Genomic DNA, 27,795 nt, shown 5'->3' with positions numbered 1-27,795 from the left:
CAGCCCGATGCATGCTTATTCGCGGATCTTTGTTAATTAAAATCTCAGTAACTATTGCGAATCTAGCAAAATGGTATAGGACTTTTCGATTCAGTTTTATTTCTTCTATTTGCCTACGAGAGATGTTAAACCAATTCTGGGACACTCTGTATATATAACGAAAGAAACACAATTACAGAGAATTCGCCAAATATCTTTGAGGTGTTTTTTTGGTTTTGAAGAATATGTACATTTTTTTAAGTGTTTTCGAGATTGCCTTGTGCGCAATTTCATATAAATTACATAAATTAGAATAACACTCGCGGATTTTCTCTACGAATATATATAGCGAAAGAAAATCATTTCAAGCTTTACCTTCGCGAAATACCTACTCAAGCGCGCTCTCGATAAAAGTAGATTCTTCGAGAGCGCGCAAACCACTCAACATTTGCATACCGCTTTAGCGTCGTCCTGCAGAATTCCGTGAATCGGTCTAGCCTGTACCGAGGACGGTCGACCCGCCGGTGGCATAGTCGCGATCATGCTGGGGATGGGAGCGACCTTTCTCGTGTTCTCCTTGTCTTTCTCCTCTTTCGTAACCGACCTAAAACAAGCGATCGAGAGAGGTGGTTGTACGATCATGTCGGATCATCGATTATTCAAAACTCACTCATATCAGAAAAGACATCGAAACTATATAATAGCTCTATAACTACGACAAAACCCGTGTGAAGGTGCGAGTACGTTCGCGAAAACTTGCGCGAGTTCTCCTTTTGCGAAATTCGTGGTGAGGAGAACGACGTTTGTGATCACACCATGAATATATAAACGTGGACGTGAACACGTTGGATGCGGCAGAGTGTCTTGGTGCGTTTGTGTGTGTTTGTGTTCGATGTTAAAAACTTTTATGTGATACACAAGCACACAGCTCCCTTATAAAGATCCAATTCTTTTTTTGGACGCGTTGTCGGATTTTGAAACGACGTATAGCTTCAAAATTGGAGATACGAAATTCAAACGGATGTGTATATACAAAGATGATGGCCTCGTGCGTTCACTTTATAGTCAAAAATGCGATCAAATTTATATTTCCGGAAAAAACGTTTCGTCCCCCGTCTCGAAAATCGCGAATTGTGTTATTTGCAAATCTTTTTTGTATCTGAAAAAAAAAGTTCGTAAAATATCGACAAAGTTTGCTTTAAAGTCAATTTGATTCGACGGAATTTTGGAAACTGAAAATGTCAGAGAAGCTGCTTCTCTACATTTGAATGTAGTTTTCGCCGAGAGAATTTCCCATGACAACTGCGTTTAAATACATGACGTTGCAATTACGCAGTTTCAACGAAACGTTCCGCGTAAAAGGACCAACGTAGTTGTACGCGCTAATTGAACGACTCAAACAACAACAACAACAACAACAACAATAACAATATCAACGAATTCATGGTCGGAAAATGAAGGAGTATAGTGTACTGGCCTGGCAAGGGATAGGGCGTTGAGAGCGTGGTTACTGGAGACTCGTTTCCACAGCGAAGCCTCGTCCTCGACCGCCAGACCGCAACCCCAGTCGCGATGCTAATGCAAACCAAAAGGTATCAGCAACTGTCTATGTACTTGGGTCGTTACCACGACAATTTAATCTACCACTCGACTTCGCGATTATATATTGTACTCTAAGAGTAAGAGAGACAAGACTATAATTGTAAAAGACGGTTACACCAACAGCTAATCAACAGCTTTCAGTTTTGATTAATCCTCCTATATTGTTCAAATTGTTTAATATAATTAATGAACCAGTGTGTTCCTTGCGATATGAATTCTTAAGCCTTAAAACATTGAAACCCTTTAGCGTACAGAGTTGCAAGTGGGTCTCACAGACCTAGTCCGTCCAACTAGTCGTGTCAAATTATTTTGGAGGTCTGTCCGTAAAAGATAAAAATAATGCACAAGTTATGTTTTGCATTTTCTTTATTTTAATGCGCGACTTTGGTAATATATACAAGGTGTTCGACAATTACTTCAAAATCTCTCGTAGGCAGAAGTAAAACTGAGTCGAAAAGTTCTGAACCATTTTTTTCTATTACATATAATAAAGGAGTAATTAATGAATAAATCAAGCCAATCAGCGCCGATCTTCGGTCGGGCGCACGTTAATAACGAACCACGATGTGCGTGAGCGCTCCGTGAGCGGCTCTTGACGTGCGCCCGGCACTAAAGGTCGGCGCTGATTGGCTTGATTTATTCAACAATTACTTCTTTATTATATGTAATAGAAAAAAATGCTTCAGAACTTTTCGACTCAGTTTTACTCCTTCCACCTGCCTACGAGAGATTTTACACTAATTGTCGGACACCCTGTATATATATGTATACAGTTAAATTGCAATCTAGTGAGTAACGTTTTATATCTCTATAAAAAAAATGTTATCGCATGAGTTAACTTGTTAATTAGATCGTTGGTGCTACTTGATTTATTGTGAAAGAACACAGACAACATGCTTGGGAAGACACTTAAAATATATATTCACACTTTTCACACTCTAATCCGCGAATCGAGTAAATCGTCAGTAAAAATTTAAAACTTGATATTCTTGAGATTTAAAAAAAGATGTAAGATAGAAAAAATAGTTGATACAGTGTGGAACCTCGGAATAGCGGACTCGTCCCTTCCATGCGCATCAAGTCTCTCCTTAGGAAACATAAAGCCCCTTGCACAATGGACGGAATAGCGATAGCGATAGAAATAATACCAGTTGCAAAGAGTTTATATTTATAAATAACGGTAGGAACAGCGGAATCTAACATACAAAAATACACATGTGTCAATGCAGATCAGAAAATCAGAATAAGCAATAGCGATAAAATTTCCGACGAGTTGGAATTCTGTGTCTAAAACTGTGTTATTTCTATCGCTATCGCTATTCCTTCCATTGTGCAAGGAGCTTAAGAGAGTATTTATCGCTCAGTTGATGTGTAATTGGGTACGTTCAGACAACTCAACGGTTGAGAGATCATCACTTATGATAGGACTATTCTTCAAAATCTGCTGCGGTTCCAAAAGTATGATCCAATCATAAGTGATTATCTCTCAACCGTTGTGCAACTGTTGAGTTGTCTGAACGCACCTATTGTCACAAAGCGAGCGCAGCGTCGTTTACGTTACATTACGCAAGTAATGTATCTTATGGGTCGTGTGTGTACACATATTTGTATATATATAATTATTATTGTGTTGTGTTGTGTTACATCATATTATTATGAGTTAACAAGTATGTCAGCGTACTTTTTTGTGTGCAGGCGAAACGATATCTTTTCACGGTCCTGAACTTAAACAGGGGGTGAAGGTAAAATAAGGCTTTACACCAGAGATGCCAGATCGCGCCGGACAGCATCGAGAGTATCGAAGCGGGGTATCCCCACCGCCTCGATGCTGTCGTACGCATACAAGCGAGAACCGCACACGGACGCTGTTTTCGCTTGTATGCGTACGAGAGCATCGAAGGCGGTGGGGATACCCCGCTTCGATACTCTCGATGCTGTCCGGCGCGATCTGGCATCTCTGCTTTACACAAGCTTTATTGTATCAGCGGACTCAGAACCCCATACATTAGGTCCGCTATTTCGAGATTCCGCTGTAGTGTAAAATTGTATGATTTTCAATTGCGAGATGACTCAGAAGTTACGCAGGTGTGTGTTACTTTAAGTATCACGATGTATGATTACCTACTGCCGCTTGTGTGCAAAACGGCAGCTTGGCATTTTGGCTTGGCAAATTCACGAGGAGCTTGGATACTCGTTTATGGGAGATATTATTAGAACAGAGGGGGAGAGAACAACACAAAGCATGCATGATTTCGACGATTGAATGTGAAGGGTCGGTTCGTTTATGCACGAAACGCTTCGACGAATGAAAAACTCGACGTGGCTAACGATCGGATCGATCGCACACGTAATCTCGCGAATACGGAGAAATACAAAGCGATCGAATAAAGGAATTTATGCTGGGTGGGTCTGAAATATAAGATGGAATTCCGAAAAGCCCGAAACCCTCTGATTTTGCTGTCAGGTGGTATATTACTGTATTTTGACGTGCTGATTACAAATATGACGGTGAAAATTACCGACAAAGTCATTTTCAAAGTCAAAACTAACTAAAAAACTTCTCACTTTATTTAACATTATTTTAATAAATAATTATATTACAAAACAATGTTGTCAAATCAAAGTTGTAGCTTTTGAAAAAATACATCATTTATGTTGTATACATTTTTTGTATAGAACCACTACTTTTCGAAAAAAATAAGATAATAGGAAATATAACAATAGAAGGCTACAACTTTGATTTGACAACATTTTTTTGTAATATAATTATTTATTAAAATAATGTAAAATAAAGTGAGAAGTTTTTTAGTTTTTTGACTTTGAAAATGACTTTGTCGGTAATTTTTACTGTCATATTTGTAATTAGCACACCAAAAAATACAGTAATATATATCATCTGACAGCAAAATCAGAAGGTTCCACTCTTTTCGGAACTTTATCCCTCTGGAATATACATACACGAGAGACAAAAATCTGGAAGATCGCAATAATATCCGAAAAGATGAACTTTTGAGATCGAGAAACGTAAGTACACGACAGAAACAAATCATCGTCTCTCCCGCGGATTACCTTGTACTCGTCAGCGAGTCGCCGCAGCTCGATCACCTCCGCCGTGGGAAATGGTCTCGCCTGCGATTTGCCCGGCGCCTTATTGTCCGATATCCGCACGGTTTTATCTGACCTTTTATCCCTGCAAAGAATCAATTTTGCGTGTAATGATCGCGTGACTTGTCACGTCGCGTCGTCATCGCATCTTCACACTGATCGGGATCGTCGTAGATGCTTTTTTTTTTTTGATTTTCCATTCTGTATTTCGTTTTTTTTTTCCCCTATAATTATTATCGCTATTTTCTTGTATGTACAAGAATATCGAATTTTTTTTTCTAATAAGAAAAATTGCACTGAGACAACTCGACTTCGACAATCTGACCTGAAAGTGACTTTCAAGTCCGACAGATCTTCCTCGCGTTCATCCGCTTCGGGTACCACACCGTCGATCGTGTCTGTTCCGATGCCGCCCACTAGTGGTTCCAGTTCCGACGCCTGAACTCCTGAAGAAACACACAAGAGAAAGACGTTTTTCGATATGAACCCGTTAAAAGTTATCAGATCAGCCGATAAGTATAGAAATTTCTTTAGGAGTTAGTTAGGGTAAAAGACCCAATTATTGTCACCTGTCCAATTACCGTCACCCTAAGCTATTTTATTTAAAATATTAAATAAATCCTAAACAGTTATGCATGAAAACAATCTAACATAGAATTTTAAGTGCAATTAATATAACAAAAAATCCAGCACTCAACATTCGTGTCTCATTTCTTTCATTTTAGGGGTGACAGTAATAGCTCTCGCATCTTCATTCTTTTTTAATTATTACATTTATAAATAAAAATAGAGATTTTGAAAGACGGTATTATTTTGTTTCTTATATTAGAGACATCGAATAATATCAGATAAGAAGAAAAACACATGTTTTTGATAAATAAGTAGTAAAAACAATTCACTAACCCGCCAGAGTTTATTATTCAGGTGACAGTAATTGGGTCTTTTACCCTATTTTCAAAAAGTATTAACAAAATATACACGATCATTTTATCGTTAACAAATTATCGTAACATATATCGAAATAAATACCGTCACGCTTATGATCAAAGTCGCCGGGTCGCTTCTTGTGGACCGGCGCTGGTCCGGTGGGCGCCATACCCTGTTTAAGCGCCCCCATACTGAGCGACTTCCTCGGCGGGCCCGTAGTGCCCCCGGGGCCCCCTGCCGCTGGAATCGGCGCTTGGTTCTCGCCATTTGTCATTTGGGGTCTTCTAGGCCAGGCGAACTGCAGCCGGTATTCGGTGCTAATACGAGATATCGCCTTGCTGAGCTGACTCGGTGGCAGTGCCGATGTAACTTCCTGCGGTGCGAAAGTCGATATTTTTACGCTCGATTAAACCATTGATGCGCATTACAGAATGATTATAGAAGCATACTCCGTAATCTTTTTTATCGTTCGCGCGATTTTGAGAATTATATCGGTTCGAAAGTTTTTATTCGATTTTTGTAGAGATATACTTTTTTATTATCAACATCTCTGTTTTTTTTACTTTTCGATTGTATTAGAGATATTTAACCCTTCGTCAGACGTGGGTGGGTCTCCCAGATCCACCCAAAAGTTTTAAACGGTATTTCTACTGGATATTAGTTTAGCGCGATATCTGAAGGTCATGAAAAAAAGTTTAGAGCCTTGGACAATGGTAGAAGTGGATGACAATGTCATTCGTTTAATAGCTCTTAAAAGATCGCATAAGTCTCAAAAACTCGATCTCTGGACAAAACTCGTAGATCAATTTTTAAAGTCTGGCATTAAAGGATTAAAATTATAATTAAATTGCTCCCGTACCTTATCAGCTACGACGTTCGAGTCTACGGCATCGATACCGCCACCGTCTGCCGCCGTGATAAATTCGTGTGTCTTGTAAGCGAGTTCCGGACATTTCTTTCGTCTGGGTAACGGGGGTTCCAAAGTGGGTCCTGTAAATTCACATTCTTCCTAAATCTCACTATTTCTTTCTCCTTTTTCGAAAAAACAACTTCAAACCGTAGTTGCTTCATCAAATTGCTCTCGATCGTCTACTCTTTCAATGTTATTAAGAGAATGCCGAACCGTCCTGTTTTACCTACATTTTGTAGTTCCAATTTTTTGTGTAAAAACTATTAACCCTTAACCTATACCTGGAGTAAAATCTACCCGTGTGCACTGATTGTGCTTGTACAGATTAAAAAATTATTTCAATTCTGACTACTAAAAAATGTATTGATCTTCATGTTTTCATATTTTTATACTTTTGACAAGTAATCGCAACATTTATAATGGATTACAACTGTTAAATAAAGGAAATAATGAATCATTTATCATGTAACTTACGTTTTTCGATTTTGCATGAAACTTTTCATTTCATGTTGCAAAATAAATATACTTTTTGAAAAATTCACTATAGGACTAATTTTTTCTTGAAAATGTTGCATCTCAAGAGAAAAATCCTACAAGAAGTTTTAAAAAATATTGAAAATTAAAAATGTTATAAAGTTTTTAGTAAAATAAAACATTTTTCGAGTTTTTTGCGGGGAATTTTTTTCAGTAACTTAAAATTGAAAAATCATTTAAAAAAACTATGAGGTCTCTTTTTAGATGCTTCAAATAGTGTATATAAATTTTTTCAAGTTATAATAATGATTTCAGTGAGTTGGATGATCATTTTAGTGGCTAGAGTAGACCGTACCTCATGTGTAGGCTATGTGATACCTATGAAGTGTGTAGGTTAAGGGTCAATCGTAATGAAAAACGCTTCTCTATATAGACTTAAAGCAAATATACTAAAAATGGGATGCTTCTAAAAACTACAAAAAAAATAAAGAAAGAAAAACAAGTTTAAAGACCGTTACTGAGTGGATTATATTTTCACTTTGTGTACAACATTAAAGGGATCCTAAAGCTGTCGTTTTTTACCGACTGAATTTGCGGCTTTTGGCCGTCATTTCATAATAATATTTGCTTAATAAAAACAGTTATGCAATTTATATATTTAGAAAACAAACTGCATCCCGGATTCGGGACAACATAAAGAACAATAAGAAGCTCTTAGAAATGCGTTTCAAAGTTTAGTGTAAATGTGAATAGTGTGCTGAAATATTTACGAAAATAATCCTGTATACTTTCAACACACTCTATTCATTTACACTAAACTTCTAAACTAATTTCTGAGACTATATTATTCTTTATGTTATCCCGCATCCGAAATGCAGTTCGTTTTCTACGTATAAATAACTGCACAACTTTTTATATTAAGCAAATATTACTACAAACTGACGCCAAAAGTCGACTTAGTCGGTAAAAAAATACGACTCACTTTAATCCCCTTAAGAGGGTACTGGATACCAACTATAGAGACCTGTAAACCGACGTTTTTATAACCTAAATTTCTTTATTTTTTAATTTTATTTACTGCACAACATTAAAAGCGCTTCCACAGAAGCCAATAAATATACAAAACTATATAAAGCTTTTGAAAATGGGTATATAATGCTTTTTTGAACTTGTTTTTCATTCATAATGATAGTATATGGTATCAGATATACATCATCACACACTATGACGTTGTTCTCATCAATTAGATAGTCAAACCATAATCTGAATGTTTCATTAGACTTTTTTTTGTCGTACTTAGTGCGCTAACACAGTGTAAATATGTACATAACCTTACAAAGAATTCTACACACATAAATATATGGTGAGGTTGTTGAAGGAAACTGTATGAGGAAAACTTTTTGTTGAAGTTTGACATTCCAAAGAGCTAGCGCACTGTCTTAGCACAATTTACTTATTTCTAGAGAAGCGTTTTCGATTTGAGGTAGTAAATACGTGACTCAGAACGTGAAAAGAGAAATGTCGGTTTACAGTTCTCTATAGTCGGTATCCAGTACCCTCTTAACAATGATTCCAAACACACAAGAGTTTATAGGTTTCCATTCTATAGACATAAACAAATATATTTTAAGCATTTCGGAAGAAGACTTTGAAGTCTGTAAGAAACAAAAATTTGGAACTAGAATTATAGTATAGTTTTAGCAGAACCAGCGGAAAGACATATATATTTTAACCTTGTCTCCATCATGTCATCTATCCTTCTCGATTCGACTAGAGGTCGCTCTTTACCGAACAGCGTAGCGGCTAAGCAACGCTGTCAAATCCGAGTTTGAATTGTCGCTTCAGCATCCTCTTAAGAGCATTTTCAATTTTATATCGTAACACGTTTTTCTGATAAAGACATTAATTAAATATCGATCTAATAAAAGTTTCAAAAGTTATGTCGCATTTATAATAGTGTCTCTCTGTTTAATCAATTTTTATTTCTTGAAGAGACAGTAATTGCATATAAGTATTTGAAAAGAGAAAGAGAGAGAGATTCCTTTCACAGATAATTAATTAAGCCGATGTCTGGATCAAACTTGTAAACTGATAACAATTCAGCGATGGCTGTTCTTATTTTGAATCTCTTTCCGTTTACTTCTCTCTCTCTCTCTTGCGAGAGCTACTGTTCAGAGTATATTTACACAAGTTTGCGAGTTTATCTCGATGTCGGAAAATAATTTTCAACGATCGAGGCGCTTTGAAGAAACTTACGAAAAGTAACTTTTCAAGCGTAATTGCAAGCAGGATAAACATAGAAGCCGCTACATTACAATGACAGAAAAAGCATACAACAAGAAATTTGCGAAAGATAATGGGAATGTGTTTTGCAACATTTTAATGCCAAAATAAAGTAATCTCTGTAAAAAAAATAGTCGTGAAAAATCGAGAGCGATTTCAAGCGCGAATTTGCAGGGAACGAACTGTTCGCAGTAGGTGAAACGTGATAGCGCGAACAATACAATGGTGGGAAATAAAAACAAACATGAAGCGAAAATGTCTTTCTGCTTTGTCAAACGCGCGTTCTCGTCGCGAAAAATCGTCGCACCGATTTTGATTCCAGCAATCATAAAACGAGCGTTTGTCAACTTTTACTTTACTCGCTTCGGATCCTTTGATCGCAGACACGTTGCTTCTCCGGATTCTTGTGGCTTTTGTTTTATATCTGTATAATGTATACTTTTTAAGACAATAGAATATTTATAGAGTATTTATATTAGAGCACTTGAATATATTACCGAGGTCTTTTTGTTTGTTTTTTTTTTTTTGTTTTTTTATCTCGTTTTTTCTCTACGAACCGCTCGATAGTATCTCTTCAACCGAGAATGAGACAATTGCGTTTTTTTATCGCGTTGTTAATCTACTAAACTCGTTATGAAAATTTTTGTTGTCACGCAAATCCAGCGAAAAATACACTACGTAAGCAGAAACTAATATGTGTCGCATATACATAAATATATATACATATACAGGGTGTCCCAGAATTGCCGTACAATCTCTCGTAAGCAGATAGAAGGAATAAAACTGAGTCGAAAAGTCCTGAACCATTTTTTTCTATTATTTATAATAAAGGAGTAATTATTAAGTAAATCAGGCCAATCAGCGCCGACCTTTAGCCGAACGCACGTCAGTGTGAACCACACGTATGGTGTGCGCGAGCGCTCCGCGCGGCTCACTGACGTGAGCCCGGCTAAAGGTCGGCGCTGATTGGCTTGATTTATTCAACAATTACTCCTTTATTATACGTAATAGAAAAAAATGGTTCAGGACTTTTCGACTCAGTTTTACTCCTTCTATCTACCTAAGAGAGATTTTAAAGTAATTGTCGGACACCCTGTATATATATACACATATATATATACACATATGTGAGCGGGAGATATTTTTCGAAAGGCTGCGAAACAGGTCGGCTGTGTGAAGTCACGCGATCAGCGCGCGCTTCTCGAGCATTGTGTACAAATCAAGCACCCGCCGCGTTTTATTTCCGCTGGCCGCAACGTGTCGAAGAGACGATTCCTACGTTCCGCCGTACTATTTTTACAGTTCGATGCCGATGGCAGAGCGAAGTACATACATACGGGATCGATGAAATACACGCGTCGTCGCACAGTTGTACGTCAGTAAGTAGGCGTAGGTACTTTTCAGTGCCGCCGTTTTACGTCTTGCTCACCGAATAAATTGCCAAATAAAAAAAAAAAACAGCGAAGCTAAAATCGTTATATAATACATGTATATAAATTACCTTAATTGATTTATCATTTTTATCTTGGCAATCAGAACTTCATAAATGTGACAAATCGTATTTTGTTGACAGAGAGATCCGAATCGATAGATCGGTGTGTTAAATGAATGAGAAATGTTATCATGCGCGTAGAGAAAAATCTCAGATTATTTGTAATAAATATTGCAAATAATTTATCGATACAAATCTGAATTAAATTTTTATCATGGAGGATATTTGCTGCGAACTAGTAACCTAAGAGCAATTGAGAGAGTGAATTCAACTAGATTCTGAATTGATCTCTCAGAGAACTGATGAGCAAAAAAATTAAAAAAACTGTTTAAATAAACTACTTTGATTAAATATCACGTAATCGAGATTTTTGATGTTCGCTCTTGGATTAAAAGTTCGAGCGCAAATTCATCATCGAATGCACGGGAAAGTTTATCTTTGAATTTTAAAGCTATCACTTTTCTAACGCTAATTGCGAAGTAACGAAATTGAGAAGATAATTATTATTTTGATAAACCTTATTTCTCACTTATTTACTCGTTTAATTGCACGTCGAATTGCACTTCTCTGTACAAAAATCGCGGAAGCGATTCGCGCGCAAGACTGAATCACGCAATCGTCAGTGCACCGCAGTCCCAATTTTGTCAGAACATTTTCGACGCGACTGAGAGAGGATTTCCGTGACTACCTATATATCAGCCATCGTCAGTAAATAATAAGCTTTCGCGGTCTCAATGAAGTTCTCCTGCTCGATTCGTTGAGCGCGTACACAATTATCATCGCAGCTGCGCAATTGTCTTTCATCGAATGCGATCGGTTGAACAATCCTGTAAATCACATTGAAAATGAAATCTATTCGCAAATAAGAGTAGCGTTCCAAAAACTTAAACGTCGATGTCAATATTATATTCAATGTTTGTTAATTATTTATTTAAAAAAAACAAACTTGAAAAAAGTTTGTTGAAATTGCATTATTTTCTCGACGCGATTATGTCAGATTATATGACAGTTTAACAATCGATAATTAATGCTAATAAATGACATGACATTACTGTTGCAATTACGTGCTCGATATCTCAATTGGATTTCTGAGCGTATTGTAAAAGTAAACAGATACGAATATGCACATTCGTACACTGAGAAAAAAATACTATTTACTTCAACTAAATGCGTTTAGTTGAGTTTCAAATTTGTTATCCGAAATACTTGGTTTTTTTAATTCAAGCATATGGTAATAAAGATAACAAATTCGTACAAGTTGAATTAACAATAGTGGTAATGAACATAATTTAATTCACTAAACCATGAATTGTTTTGTCGAACATAAGTTGTGACAATTTCAAATAAAAGATACCGTTAAAAAAGATGAAATAGGCAATTCTCATTTACTTTAATTGAATATTAATCTGAATTTCTTTGTAACTAAGTATTTCGTCTAATCAAACTGCTTATTTTTANAAGCAGACAAAATATTGTGTTGTCCTATTGCGTTGTGCATTCAAAGTTACCTGTATTTAAGCAAATTATAATTTTGTTAAAACAACTAAATTGTCTTTCGGTAATAATCTAATTATTATCTATTATCTATTATCTAATTATTATCTATTATCTATTGAAACATGATATCTTCTTACGTTAATCAATATTTCATTGACAGCCCGTGACCGCTGCATATGAGTTGAATCGAATACTATTTTGTTACTTCAACAACTTTTTTTTCTCAGTGTATGAATACAAACATTCTTATTACTGAACTACATGCTGATCATTATCCTTGCCAGTCGTCTTTCTCGCATTTCTTTCATCGCGCGTATTGTCAAAAAAATACGAATTTATTTTCTCGTAATTAAAATCCTTGGTTTTTTTGTATACATATTATTTAATATACAAATAATATATAAACGATAATTACACACAGAGAAAACATAGCAAAGTTTACTTATAATTATCACGCAATAATTTCACAAAAAATACGTAAACATGCTTTTTTCTCAGTTTGTGAAAATAAATCGCCTACGTTATTTCGGTCTCAAAATATGCAAATGATCATGTAACCGGTTCTCTTCTATTTTGCAATGCTCCAAAAAAAAAAAAAAAATGAGAATAATTTTCACACAGAAATTGTCCATGATTACCGTAAAAAAAGTGGGTCGCTTCATTGGTTAACAAATTCTGCACTCGAATGGAGTTGTAATACATTTCCACGTAAAATGGACCGTAAATCGCGAAGAATGTTATCGCTTGAGAAATGATCCGACATATAGAAGGGTTACGTTGCGGAAAAAAGTTCGCGATAAGAAATTCTGCGTCATATCCTCGACATTTCAGACACGATAAATGCAAACTTTTCTTAGGACACAATCGCAGGTGACGATTAATCATCACAGATCGAGGAAGAGATCTACTTTTATTATTGAGTGATAGATGGGTAATACGAAAATTTCAAATGACAAGCGGCGAGATTTATTGCTACGATCTTACGAATCGAATTATATGCTTGAGGAGAAAACAACGAAAGAAAATAAAATAAAATTCGAACAAAAAGACAAATAAACAAAAATAACAATTATTAATATCGTAACATTGTTAAAATAATAATTATTAGTTTTACACTATCTTTACAACATATTGAGCAAAAATTATCTATTATTTTTTAATATTTTGTTATATTAATTATCTTGTTATTATTTATATTTTATTTTAGTATTGCAAAATATTATAAACGTCGCGTTGTAAAGCTTCAAGATCATATATTGCAAACAATAATGATTTTTCGTGTGGCTTCATGGTTCATGTTTCCAAACAATATTGAAGTTTAATCTGAGCAATTCTCGATAATAGCCGATCCTGATTTGCTATTGTTATTTCTTCCAATCCGTATGCATGATTCAATTGCAACGATTAATCGCTACTACAATCGGCCTGAAGTCCAAGGGGAGCGTATATATATGTACACATATCTATATAGACAAGCGCTCGATAAATTTCGTGCAGGTAAATGCGGAGGATTAGAAAGGGAGAGCGCCAATATATATATATAGGGTGTCCCAGAATTGCCGTACAATCTCTCGTAGGCAGATAGAAGGAATAAAACTGAGTCGAAAAGTCTTGAACCATTTTTTTCTATTATTTATAATAAAGAAGTAATTATTGATTTAAATCAGGCCAATCAGCGCCGATCTTTTAGCCAGGCGCACGTCAGTGAACTGCGCGGAGTGCTCACACACACCAGGCGCGTGGCTCACTGACGTGCGCCTGGCTAAAGATCGGCGCTGATTGGCCTGATTTAAATCAATAATTACTCCCTTATTATAAATAATAGAAAAAAATAGTTCAGGACTTTTCAACTCAGTTTTATTCCTTCTACCTACCTACGAGAGATTGTACGGCAATTCTGGGACACCCTATATATATACACATACACACATATATATATGTATACATATATGTATATGTATATATGTATATTATAAAATGTATATATATTGTATATTCATATATATGTAATATATATATGTATATATTGTGCGCCAACTCTATATTAGACAAGTCGAACTAGAAGAGATATATTTCGATGTAAGTGAGATAGTCGATGATTTGTGGCCACGAGCGAAATTCCACGCGGATTTGCCATTTCTTTTGGTTCGAGAACATAACGTTCGTTTTTAATAAAAAATCAAGGTTTTAACGAAAAATCACGTCATTTTCGCGATTTTCGCTCTTTTTCGCGATTATTTCTCACGGAAGTTTGAAGCGACTATACACTACTGAAAATCGATGACCCAAATCGAAAGAAAACGATCGAGAAAGTTTTAACTTGATGACGCAATAGATGTTTTTTTTTTTTTTTTAGGATATATTTCTGAGAACAAATGGCGCGCGCACATAGTGCACACTTTGTGGCGTACCAATTGTAATAAATTTGACATATATTTATTGGACATGCGTTGCCTGTGAAGTTTTTACTTGTTGCACCGTTGAATGAGATTTGCAACGATTGCCGAGATAAATATGATAAATAATATTGAGATGTATCGCAAGATGCGTCGTTCATGCTCCAATTATATATTCGCCAGCTGATGGAGTAATTCTAACTTTTGTAAAAAAAAAACTCAAAAAGTTTGTATCTTATCTAACAAGCGAATTTTCTAGCGCACGCGCTGAAAGAAGCAAAATCTGTAAGAAAGTATGCTTTTGTTTTTCAAAATCAAAATCAATTGATGAAACAAATTCACAGAATACAAGTTCGCATTATATCAGGCTGCTTTCGAAACCCTGACGAAGTGAGCTGAAATGTGTTCACGTCGGTATAAAAATGACACCAATGACCGTTCGAACCCGAAAAACATCTTCGAATGTTAAGTTCGCCGAAGTTGTTGAATTTTTTTGATATCTCGTTGGAAGAGAAAGAAAGTTTGATTGTAATTTGCAATGTTCTTACAGCGACCGCGGATCTACTCCGCGGAACTAATTGTATTTATGTAAAGATGAATGTAATGTAGCTTCAGGAATTTTTCAATAAACAAATGAATTTTTTGGCAGTTGAAGCAAAAACACACAGTTTTTGGAGTGTGTATCTATTTAAATCCGTTTATTAAAAAAACTAATAGCATAAACATTTTCAACCCTTTAATTAGGTCCTTATCAAATGCATTTAAAAATCTTAGCTATTACACGTCGCTGAGTGCTAATAGCTAAGATTTTTAAACGCATTTGATAAGGACCTAATTAAAGGATTGAAAACGTTTATGCTATTAGTTTTTTTAATAAACGGATTTAAATAAATACACACTCCAAAAAAACTGTGTTTTTGCTTCAACTGCCAGAAAATTCATTAATTGTATTTATGTCAATAATTCCTCCTAAATTGAAAGAATTATATATGTAATAGCAAAAAATTATACATGTAATAGCGCAATCGTTTATGCGTTAAAAAAGCATCGCGTTACGTAAATGCGAAGCGATAGAAAGAGGAAAAAGAAAATTTTATATATACTATATATATATATAGAAAGAGCGCAATTCTTCCAGCGGCGTCTATATTATGTAATATATCAGTAAGGGGTAAGAGAATGAAACTATCTACCACAGAGAAATTGTTCAAAAGTTTCTATCGGTTTTCATATACAAACTTGATGAAAGATTTTTTCGTACATTGTGGCGTTCAAAGGAACAATATTTTTCAAATATATATTTTCTCAACAAATATTTGAAATTCTTCGCCTCGAAGAAACGTTCAAATATCTACGTTAAATGTCTAAAAAAGAAATTTAAAAAAAACCGAGAGAAACTTCTCAACAGCAATTCAATACTTTTGCAATTCAACTCTTTTGCTCTGTTTTAATATTGTTTATGGAAATAAAAATTACATGAATATATAATATATGTTTATAAACATATGTCTGTGACGTTGTAACTTGAAATTGTCAAATAAATATGTAATTAATAATACGGAAACATAGAAATATCATATATGATGTGTACAGACGGCGTCATTAATTCGAAGAATAGGCGCGGGGAATCCCCCCGCCGGGGATCGGAGGGCAAGCGGGGCGGTTGCTCGTAGCGCCAACGGGCGCCGTACTAACTAACTAGTAGCAATCGGGTGTCCACAACTGGATACCCGATTTTGGGACTGAATGGATATTTGGATCAACTGGACTTTTTATGTGATCCCCGCGCCTATTCTTCGAATTAATGACGCCGTCTGTACATTTGTATGCAAAGTAGTTTGAATAACTAGATCTGGATGTTGAAAAACAAGCAGTGCGGCCTGTTTGCCTAGTGAAAAAGTTTAAGATAACGAGCTACAAGCTTTTTTTTTATCCAGCCAGCAAACCAATGGCGGATACGGACAAGATATAAGCCGGACGGGGGGAGTGATCTTTTGGAAAATGTCAAATGAGAGCGAAAAACAAAATGAAAACGAAACCTAGGTGTGTTTGCGTAAACGTTCCGAATCGTTCGTCTTACCTTCGCTGTTCTCATCCTCGGTTGACTTGGCCGATTGTAGCTTCGCGCTCGGTTGCTTCGCTGCAATCAAAATTCGCAGCTGGCACCGCGTTCTCTCTTTCCTTTTTTCCCCCCTTTTCTTATTTTTCTCTCGCCCTCACTAAACGTTTCCTGTTTTTTTTTTTTTTTTTAAATTTGACCGCCCGACTCCTCGTCAAGATCGATCGCACGGTCGTAATCTCAAGGTCGATCGGAAAATTCAGGATGTGACTTTGCTGTGTGTGCGTACGTATATACAGGGTGTTTCAGAACTATGGGATCAAACTTCTAGGGGTTATTCAGTGCAACAGTAGAAAACATTTGAGTATAGGGACCCATGTCCGGAAAAGTGTCACTACCGCACTACGGCCCTAAGACGCGTTAAAATTTAGNTATTTAGGCAATTCATCGTCTTTCTAAATTTTAACGCGTCTTAGGGCCGTAGTGCGGTAGTGACACTTTTCCGGACATGGGTCCCTATACTCAAATATTTTCTACTGTTGCACTGAATAACCCCTAGAAGTTTGATCCCATAGTTCTGAAACACCCTGTATATGTATATTGTGTGAAAACTATATCGTTCGAAATTCGTTCGCAATTATTTTCCGGATGAGAAATTTTCAGTTTTCTTTTTTATCATTATTACATATATTTGTGAGATACCGACAAAATATTGAAATAAGCGAGAACGATGAGTTTTTATTCTCTCGCTCTCGGTAAATGAAACATGAAACGACCACCTGGTTGAGCTGTTGTTGAAAATACTACGAAAAATTTGGCGAACATGATATTTATTTCTAAACTTCCAGTAGCATCGTGAATAAATAACGATGATATGTTACAGAGCGGAATACGCGATATATCTCACACCGGAAAGAGAGAGAGAGAGAGAGAGAGAGAGAGATCGTTTTTCGCAGTTTAATTAAAATTTATGTTTGTGCCACTTTTTACGCCTGTAATAGAAATTCCGTAAGTTTCGATGGGCACATTTTTTTATTTTATCCATTTGCTTCTTCGATACATCACAACACTACTGGCGAGACGCTACCTCTGATGAATTGACTCTGATGTGTCAGCTCGCATAAATCAAGAAGATAACGTTTGCGAATAATAAAAGATCACGCGGGTGGAGAGAGCGAAGGTCGATCGTCCACGATCCGTGATGCCTGCGATTTGATCGTGTTTTTTTTCTTTTTTTTAAGACCGGAAACGAGCGCGAGCAGCCACGTCTTGACGAGATAGAAAAGTCAACGGCGCGGAATTTATTGCGACCAAATTGCCTTGCCGTTGAAACGAGGTCGCGGGAAAGATTGCGCGAGATCGTGGACGATTAAATTCGAGCGCGACGACTAGCTGAGAAATCAGAACGATCGGTGGAAATCAAATTTGATATGCTTGAACATACGCGCAAGTTATTTGACCTTGTTTCATCTCTTTTGCGATAAACAAACCCCCGTCATATCAACTTTAAATTTGAAAATCTCGTTGATGTATACGTGTAATTATTCGTATCGCAATTAATGTGAAATGTTTCGTAATCTCAAACGTGTTCCAGATATTTATTTAGTTTTTTTAAGCAGATATTCCAAACAAGAGTGTGTGAAAAATAAAATCGCATTTTTTTAAGAGTTTTCTTGATATAAATTACTGCTTTTTATCACGCATGTATGTGTATTCTCTCGAATATTAAATATACATTCCGTCATTAAAAAAAAATTTACATATGTAAATAAAACAATATTATTTTTATAATATTATAATTATAATATTACGAAACACCGCGTATATGTAAACACTTCGCCTGTCGAAATAGATTTTGAGAGATATAAAAAATTTTATATAAAAAATGTCGAAACCACAATTTTATCCGAATGCCGTATATTGTCGCGTAAACGCGGCTTTAAACGAGAACCACATTTTTGCGCTTAATCGCACGTTACCGCGATACGACTCTCGCTCGATCGAGCACAAACCAAAGGAAAACCACCGATCCGATCTACCAGCTGGCTGTCTGTTCTCGAAAGTTGGGCCCCGGAACGGGTCCCACGTTGCCGGCGGGTAAATAAATGCATATCTACTCTGACTTAAGCGTTCACACTAAAACACCAGTTATAGGACAAAGTGATAACTTCACAACACCGAGAGAACAAGTACATGATAATGTGTGTGTGTGTGTGTGTGTGTGTATATTGTATATGCGTAGTGATCTATGTAACAATATCGTGAACATACACAATATATGTATATATATATATATATATACATATATATCGAAATATATACATATATATATGTTAAAAAATAATAACACGACATCATATATGTGTTATCGTAAAATCACGAGTGTGTGTATGAAGTAAACGGGGGGGAATGTGATGGAGAGCGAGTGGTGCTTTAACGTTATGAGTAGTAACGTTTATGAGTAAACGAGATCACTAAAGACACTCTTATACGAGACTAATATATACGGAGAAAACGAGTAAGTCGTTCACAGCGAGCAGCAAACTGCTCTCTTGGGAGAGCGTGCACTGAAGCGTGTTAAAATGTTTTTTTTTTTTTTTTTATTGTTTATAACAAATAGTAATTGATTAATTTTTTTGTTTGAACAAAAAAACTCTAATATGTGTGTGGAATAGAATTTGTACACGACTTGTGATCGCTCAGTTCACGCTCGAATGCAAGAAATCACTAAATGCAAATTGAATTTTAAACCTAAACAGTAGAGAAGTAAACATTTTGACATTGTTTTTTCTTGCTTTTTAAAAAAAATCGCAGAATATTTATTGACGCTGATTAGACATAAATGTAGGTTCGCGGATAAATATGCGAAAATATAAATATAAATAAACTTTTTCAGCAAAAAATCTTGTTACTTAAATAAAGTGTGTCGTGAAACACAAATCAGATAATTTTTGTTACAGCTTTTTTTTTTCCATAATTATTTCCACTGTTTAAGATTAAGTTTTGTCAGAGAGAAGTAAAGTGTAAACGAGAATGTGTGGACTGGCTGTAATTACAAATGCTGGCACTTACTCGATGGCGGTGGCTGCGGCGCGCGTCGCACAACCGTGTGCTCCTGATGCGGTCCCGTGTATTCGTGCCATGTGTACGTGCTCCTGTATTCCGAATGAAGCTGCTGTAACACGTAATTAAAAGCACGGGTTCGCTGTTAGAAATCACGCCGAGATGACACAGAGCGAAATTCACGCGAGACGTGAAAAGGCGAAAATGCTCTCCGCTATAATTGCATGCAAATGAAAGGGGGACGCGTGTGTATATGTATATATCGTTGTTGAATTTAATTAAGATCCATGATGACACACGGAAAACGCGATTGAGGAAATAACCCCCGTTGTCGAAGAAATATTTCCAAGCGTGCCATTCATTTCGTCAATTAAAATAAAACTGCACACAAGGTTTCAGTAGAACCGGTCGATGGTGTCGGGGCTTCCATAATCCATTCTCGGTGAGGGCACCGAGAGTTCGTAATATCTCTCTCTCGCGCGCGCGCGCGCGCGTTTCTTGCGAGCGTAATTAGTTTTTTACAAGAGAGAAAGCGAGAGAAAAGACTGGATATATATATGATTGAACTCGTCAAATTCACAAAAATCCAACTGTAAGGTAAATGTCCCAGTGATCAAACGTGTCCCAGTACTTAAACACTCTCACTCGAATTTTCATTTATATTAAACTATTTTACTGATTTATTTACAATAATCAAAAGTTTTATTAATATTTTTAATTGTATTATTATTAAAACATTGTAATAAAAGTTTTCCAAACAGTAGATGTGATAAAGAAAAAAATAGTTTTTGAGATTAGTAGCAAATTTATTGCGTTTTCAACTCTTACGTTAGCGGTTTGCGTAAGACAAAGTATATTCTCTTCTTAAGGTTATAATTAAATACACAAAATAAACTTGTTGTTCAGCAAAAATTTTTCAAACTCAGTATAGACTATAGATTGATAAAAAAAACTTTGTTCTATCTTTAATATTTAGTTATAATAATTAAATTATCGTGTTTATGTACTGGTACGAGAATCCGCCGGTGGCGGAGTTGTTAAACACTTGATTCATCATAGCGTAGTTAGTCTTGCATACACGTATTGAGTGATATTTGTGCGACAAAACATAATTTGCAACAAATCAGTAAGTAGTTTTGTGTTTTCATGGTTTCATTTTATCTAAACGTACTAAAATAATAATATTTTAACTAAAATATTTAAATATTATATGATAAAGTAGATGACTTGTTTTCATAACCTTATCAAAAGGTTATGAAACTCTAAGTAAAATCTAGTTTTGTAAAATCTTCAAATTTTTTAGTGATTTGTAATAAATCTATAACTTTTCATGGAATAAAATGCGTAAATAATTTTTTTCCTGTTCTATATTGTCGTGTTAATAATAGCGTTTAAGTACTGGGACAAGATAGTTTAAGTATTGGGACAAGTTGGAAAACCTGTTTAAGCACTGGGCCATAGCAGGTATGTTAGAATTCGATTAATTTACTTTGTTTTTCTTTATAAACCAGCTCTTTAAAGCTTTATTTAGTGAAAATATAGTCTGGTTTTTTAAATAAATACTAATACTCACCAACAAAAGTTAACCCTTTAACCTACAATGACGGGCAGAGCCCGCGTACGGTGATCGGGCCAGAAGTGGAATATTTGATATGCAATTACAGCCTGATGCAATAATTGTTTATTACAAAATGTTTATTTATACAAAAATCCAAAATACAAAAGAAATACATACATCTTTGAATCTAAATCGTAGGTTAAAGGGTTAAATTATACGAGTATGATTTGTATAAGTTAAACAGCTCTCTTAAACGTTTAAGTATTGGGACATTTACCTTAATTACAAATCGGAGAAAGAGCAAATAGTTGCCAAAAATATTTAAATTTCAAACGTGACAGGCAGTTGGAACTAAAAACACGGGTGTTGTTGTACGAAGTTTGTTAAACAGCACATATTTGTAAGTTAACATATTAATCTTATTTTGCGCATTTACGTTTATAAAGAAATTTAATATTTTGATATATTGTATTTGTAGAATTTTGATGAAAGACCTAAACGGAAGGTCGAAACGTTATTACGTTTCATTTATATACATGAATAAATAATATTTCCATCGCATATTCGCACAACAACACCCGTGTTTTTGGTTCCAACTGCTTGTCACGTTTGAAATTTATATAATTACAAACATCGGAATGTGTCTACCTTTAATTTAATTTCTCGCTCAAAAATTCTGATTTTTTTGTCGATTACAAAGAAGAAGCCAAAAATACTCCTTCTGTGAAAAGTTCAAATTTTTTCTAATAAGGTAACAATAAAACACCGCTCGAGGTAATAACAAATTAAAATTAAAAACACAATAATACAAGGTCTGTATCGAGCTCAAATGGTTATTAAAAAGTTATTATATTATACAACGTGTTTGATTTTGTTGACGGATTTAAAGTCTTACCACCTATCACCTTCATCTTTCGCAACGGACTTTTCCACATGTAAGAATCTTCATTTGTTAACTCCGAACTCTTCAAGCGCGTTTCACGATGTGTGCGTTATTGCGTAAAAATTTAAAATTTATTTATTGTTACACCGAAGAAGGCTCGAGTGAGGGCCGAAACGTTTGTATTATTGTAAAACTAACAACGGTACGTGTTTGTTATTTTAAAAAATATATATGTGAGTGGGCCGATACGGAGTCAAATACTAGATGTTGATGTATGAACAAAAATCTTTATTTAAACATGCCAAACGTTTCGACTCTTGGTTTGGGATCATCCTCAGTGGCATACAAAAATCTACACAAAGTAAATTAATATAAGAACCTTACAAAAATCTGACAAAAATTTGTTATTTTAAATTGTATAATATAATAAACTTAAATTAATATAAGAACCTTATACAAAAATCTGACAAAAATTTGTTATTTTAAATTGTATAATATAATAAACTTAAATTAATATAAGAACCTTACAAAAATCTTACAAAAATTTGTTATTTTAAATTGNTAATATAATAAACTTAAATTAATATAAGAACCTTACAAAAATCTTACAAAAATTTGTTATTTTAAATTGTATAATATAATAAACTTAAATTAATAGAAGAACCTTACAAAAATCTTACAAAAATTTGTTATTTTAAATTGTATAATATAATAAACTTAAATTAATATAAGAACCTTACAAAAATCTGACAAAAATTTGTTATTTTAAATTGTACAATATAATAAACTTTTTAAGAACCATTTGAGCTCGATGCAGACCTTGTACAATTGTGTTTTTAATTTTAATTTCACATTTTTTATTTACCATGAAATATTATTTTCAATTATTTTTTTAAGAATGTTCATTGACATGACACATTGTGCGGACAGTTTTATTTTTTCATTAGGATATATATATATATAGAAGTCCCCGCAATGTTTTTTCTTTCTTTTCTCCCCCTCTCTCTTTTTTTCTCCCTCTCTCTTCAACATTTAATAAATTTAACTAACTGCCAGGTTTCAGGCAATAAGCGGTACACTTTTTCCGCCGAGATCCCGCGCACAGACAGACTATCGATTCTTCGACGTTTATTTATTAACGGCAATGTGGGACAACGTTAACCTTTACTGTAGGTCGCCGCGCCCAGACGACATGAAGCGCAGCATTTTTCTCTTTCGTTTCTATTATTTTTTTTGAAACTTTTATGAAAAAAATCGCGGATGAAACTTCCTAAACTTTGACATTACAATAGTTTGTAATTTCACAGCGCATTGATACGTTAAAATACGATGATAATTCGTAAATCGGTCGTGTGACAATCCGATTGAAAACTTCGATGACGAGAAACGTGCCGATTAAATAGAAATCTATTCGTATAGAAAGAGAGAAACGGTTGCGATTCGGGAACAAATTCTGACGCGAACTCGTACGAAACACAAAGTTTTCGCGCGATTCCGCGCCGTCGATTTTATTGAGATCATTAACGGGAGCTCGCGCGCGATCACGGAGCAGAAATGACAAAAAGTTAAATAAAAAAGCGAAACGACAGTTGATACGTATACATTTTTAGCCGTTTCTGTTACTCGTGTTCACACTTCTCTAAACGTTTTTATCATCTGAAGACCGCACAGGAGAAAAGAAATTGATAAGTTACATATTTTCGTAATTTTAGAAAAGAGTGATTTTAAAATTCGAAACGTACTGTGTATTTCTCTGTCGTACGTTTTATAAAAATACTTATAAAAAAAGAAAGGTCAAAGGGCCAATAAGAGCCTTAACACGGATATTAGTGTGTAACAATTAAGGATTTATTAACTTTAGTTCTGATCGACTTTAGTTCTGATCGATTAATATCGTTGGCAGATGTCTCTGTTTGTTTGCGGAGTTTTGTTTGAATTTTCATACTGTTTTGTGAGCATTTGACTTTCGGCATGGAAAAGTGACAGTCGTACAATTTTATCATTACTTTTACCGGACTGCGTTTGACATGTTGAAGGTCTTTTGACATATAATACATCGACACCTATGTAAGTTTTGTTAAATCGTTGCTTCTTATAATCTTTGGTAATTATTTACAATAGGGGAGCCACTTCCGATTTCAATAATTTGTACATATGTTGTCAAGGTCATTGTCCCGAGTAATAATATGAAGGTTTTAGGCCGCGGACGTGGTTTGTTTAGAAGTTACAGAGGAAAAAAGTCTACTGAACAATATGTAATTTTTGGACATCCTATATATGAATAGGTGTTCTGCGTGTGTTTGGGCACGTGTTTGTTTATACGCTTTTGTAGTTGTATCTTGAAAGGTCGTTTTATGGGAAATGCCTCTATGTTCGTGAAGAATATCTTTTTGATCATTATTTGATCGAATTTGCATTTAAGAAAACGTTCGATTTTGATGAACGATTGGACGCTTTTTTTGAAATAATGTCTGTAACAGACATTATTTTTGATCTCACGTACATTTCGTTCGTGTTTCAAGCGTGTAGGCAGGGGAGGCTGCGCCCCCCCGCAGAGGGAGTGGCTTCGCCCCTCCCTCTGCTCCCCCCTTGAAAATATTTTGTGGAAAATAACGACTTGATTGGATGAAAAAGGATGTCCTAACCATTGNGGAAATTTTGCGAGANGGAATGCAGAAAGAAGAGTTTAGGTTTAGGTTAGGGTTAGGTTAGGTTTTTAGGGGGGGTGCAGGGGGGCGCAGNCCCCCCTGCCTACACGCTTGAAATACGAACGAAATGTACGTGGAACCGAAAAATAAGAATTCATTCATGAAACTTCTTCCTCTCATAACTTCTAAACAAACCACGTCCGCGGCCTAAAACCTTCATATTATTACTCGGGACAATGACCTTGACAACATATGTAAAAATTATTGAAATCGGAGGTGGCTCCCCTATTGTAAATAATTACCTAATCTTTTTTTATACATGCATTTTATATATATATATTTTTTTTGTACAGTCGTTTGTCTGAAGATGATCCAAACCTAGGATCGAAACGTTACTATCGAATATTAATAAATCCTTAATTGTTACACACTAACATCCGTGTTGAGGCTCCTATTGGCCCTTTGACCTTCCTTTTTTGAATATTTTATTAGAGCCTTTTTGTTCCTCTTTATTTAAAATGCTTATATATCTCAGAATCTATCAAGAATTTTTTCCTCTCGCTTTTTGGATAATTAAAATACTCCTTTTTTAACTGTTAAATAACATCAAAAACAGAAAAGCAAAAAAAAAATGGACTTATCAAGTTTTTCTCACGTGATCTTCAAATGTTTTTCACGAGTTGCTCTAAACATGCGTATCGATGCGAAAAAAGCTTGTTCAAATAATTTACAGACTATCGATAAAAAATATGCGAGCGTAATGATTCATAGAAAGTTATCCCATTTTTAACTGTTCCACTGAAACTGCGCAGTTTAGAGTAATATTTATTTTTAAAGAATAAATTTTTAACTTTTGGAGAAAAGTTTTTTCTACGTTTTTTTACTACTTTTACGTACAAAACATTACATTTTTTTGGTTGTTTTGAAGTCAAATTTTTTTTTTTCAACAAAAATATTTTTTTAATGAAAAGCAAGTTACACGAGTTCTGGATATATTTTCTCGAAAATATCCGAAGCTGATAATAAAATGATAAGCTTCGAAGAAAGAAAATGTGAATGACGAAATAATATTCCTCAGTTCACTTAAAGTGGATTTTACTTTAATAGAATTTTAGTTTAAAAGTTAGTTACGAAGATACGTACCTATAATATTAAAAGTTGAGCGGATAAGAGGAACTTGAGAGAGTCTCAAAAGAGAGAGAGAGAGAGAGAGAGAGAATTAGGTAAGCTAAAAAATTTCTGAAAAAATGGAATTTGACACTTTTGCAATGTCCGCGTATAGCATGTCTGAGGTGATTGTGTGATGTGATATGTCTTCTTGTATTTCCAACGTGGGCAGGGCAAAGAGTGGAAAACGAGGGAAGAGAGCGGCTGTCATCGAGAGCGATCTCGCTTAAAACTTGCCGACAGCTCCTTCGCATCGCGTGACGTCCGCGCGTTTTCCCGCAATGTGTTTTCTATTTACCGCTTACGTGTTTCCTTGATGACCGCATAGTCATTTAGACACGACGTCATCTCTTTCTCTCTAAGAAATGTTTTATCAGGCAAAGATATATATATATATTATTAAAATCGCGAATAATTCGGAAACGCGAACAAAGCTGATGAATATTTAATATTTCAGCCGACGCGCGCAACGAGTATTTTCATTACCAAACTTTTATTACTCCCGCCGATATAATTAGCTTCAATTAATGAATAATGTATGCGCGCGGGCGGGTTATATATTCGTTATCAAGTATCTGATTTTGTTTGCGAAGTTACGAATACTTCACACAAGTCTTTCTTTGAAGTTGATGACGCGTTGCCTGACGTGACGTATGAAACTACACGAGAGACGTGCCTCCGCACGTAATCCCTCTCATCGTCATTCTCTCGAGTAGCCTAGACGCCGAAAATGTATTGTTACCTCGCTAAGCTGACGGATGTTCCTTTATTCCCGCGCGGAAATTCGTTCCCTTCTAGTTTCGGATATTCCATTACGTTTACACAAACGTTTCGCAGCTTCTGATAATCAAACATCCGAAAATCTAATTGGGTATATCTACTTCTCAGATTACAGATAAGAAGACCCGTTCCAACGGTTTTTAATATTTATTATAAAAAATCAAATTAACGTTCCGATAACCGGATATGATCTAATAATCGGATATATTTGTTATAAAGAAATAATTATTCAACATGTAAATATTACACATAAAAGTTTTCAATGTTTTAAATATTTTTTATGATGCTCTTTTAAGTATTAGTTACTAACTTTACACATAAAAATACTTTGTTCTATTATTTCTTTAATAAATGTCCGATCATTTGAATCTGTGTATGTATGTGTGTATGTCCGGTTTTATTGAAATAATTACTTTATATAATGAGAGAACCGTGTCAAAACTTGACAACAGCTTAAGGTATTACCCTCGATTGTTTTCTAATTTTTAGTTTTACTTTAACCCTCTATGGGCCGAATTTTTTTCTTAAATATAACTTGCAAGGTATTTATTTTGACATTTCAGGTGATGATGGTGCTGCCAACTGTCATCAATATTGTTATTGGTTATTTCAGAGGCATTATATAATTAAGACGTATACATCATCTTGTGAAAAAAACTAAAACTATTTGGTAAAATGTGGATATATTAGCTTGTGACTTGAAAGTTACATGGGCTCATAGAGGGTTAAACTTTTACACAATGTTTAAAAACTTGATCTATGAACCCCAGAATTTTTTCAGATTTTTTTACCGTACAGTTTTTGAGAAAATCGAAAACGAATTTCGCATGATTTAACGTGAAAGTGATAGGAAGAATGAGGAAATCACGTGCATTTACCTAAATATCTAGAGTTCAAATTTTCAGATTTGGCTAAAAATATTACTACAGCTTCTTTAAACTATAAAGAAAATATGTGTGAAAAATCAGACGC

At 35.1% G+C, this 27,795-nt stretch overlaps 1 protein-coding gene across 1 annotated transcript in view; it reads right to left on the bottom strand.

Moving 5' to 3' along the window:
• Positions 1-27,795, bottom strand: part of LOC109859022 — a 60,914-nt gene that overhangs the window by 13,871 nt on the left and 19,248 nt on the right. Inside the window, exons 3-10 of the mRNA XM_020436849.1 lie at positions 19,797-19,899; positions 16,746-16,805; positions 6,473-6,603; positions 5,716-5,986; positions 5,012-5,132; positions 4,651-4,771; positions 1,457-1,554; positions 436-583 (exon numbers count right to left, since the gene is read on the bottom strand). Coding sequence (XP_020292438.1) covers positions 436-583; positions 1,457-1,554; positions 4,651-4,771; positions 5,012-5,132; positions 5,716-5,986; positions 6,473-6,603; positions 16,746-16,805; positions 19,797-19,899 — 1,053 coding nt within the window. The remainder of the gene's footprint in view (positions 1-435; positions 584-1,456; positions 1,555-4,650; positions 4,772-5,011; positions 5,133-5,715; positions 5,987-6,472; positions 6,604-16,745; positions 16,806-19,796; positions 19,900-27,795) is intronic.

This window comes from Pseudomyrmex gracilis, unplaced genomic scaffold (genome assembly GCF_002006095.1).
Source record: "Pseudomyrmex gracilis isolate BER0280 unplaced genomic scaffold, ASM200609v1 scaffold_234, whole genome shotgun sequence".
In the NCBI taxonomy this organism is placed as follows: Eukaryota; Metazoa; Arthropoda; class Insecta; order Hymenoptera; family Formicidae; genus Pseudomyrmex; species Pseudomyrmex gracilis.
The sequence above is the reverse complement of the archived record's forward strand: the minus strand, read 5'-3'. Positions and strand labels throughout refer to the sequence as shown.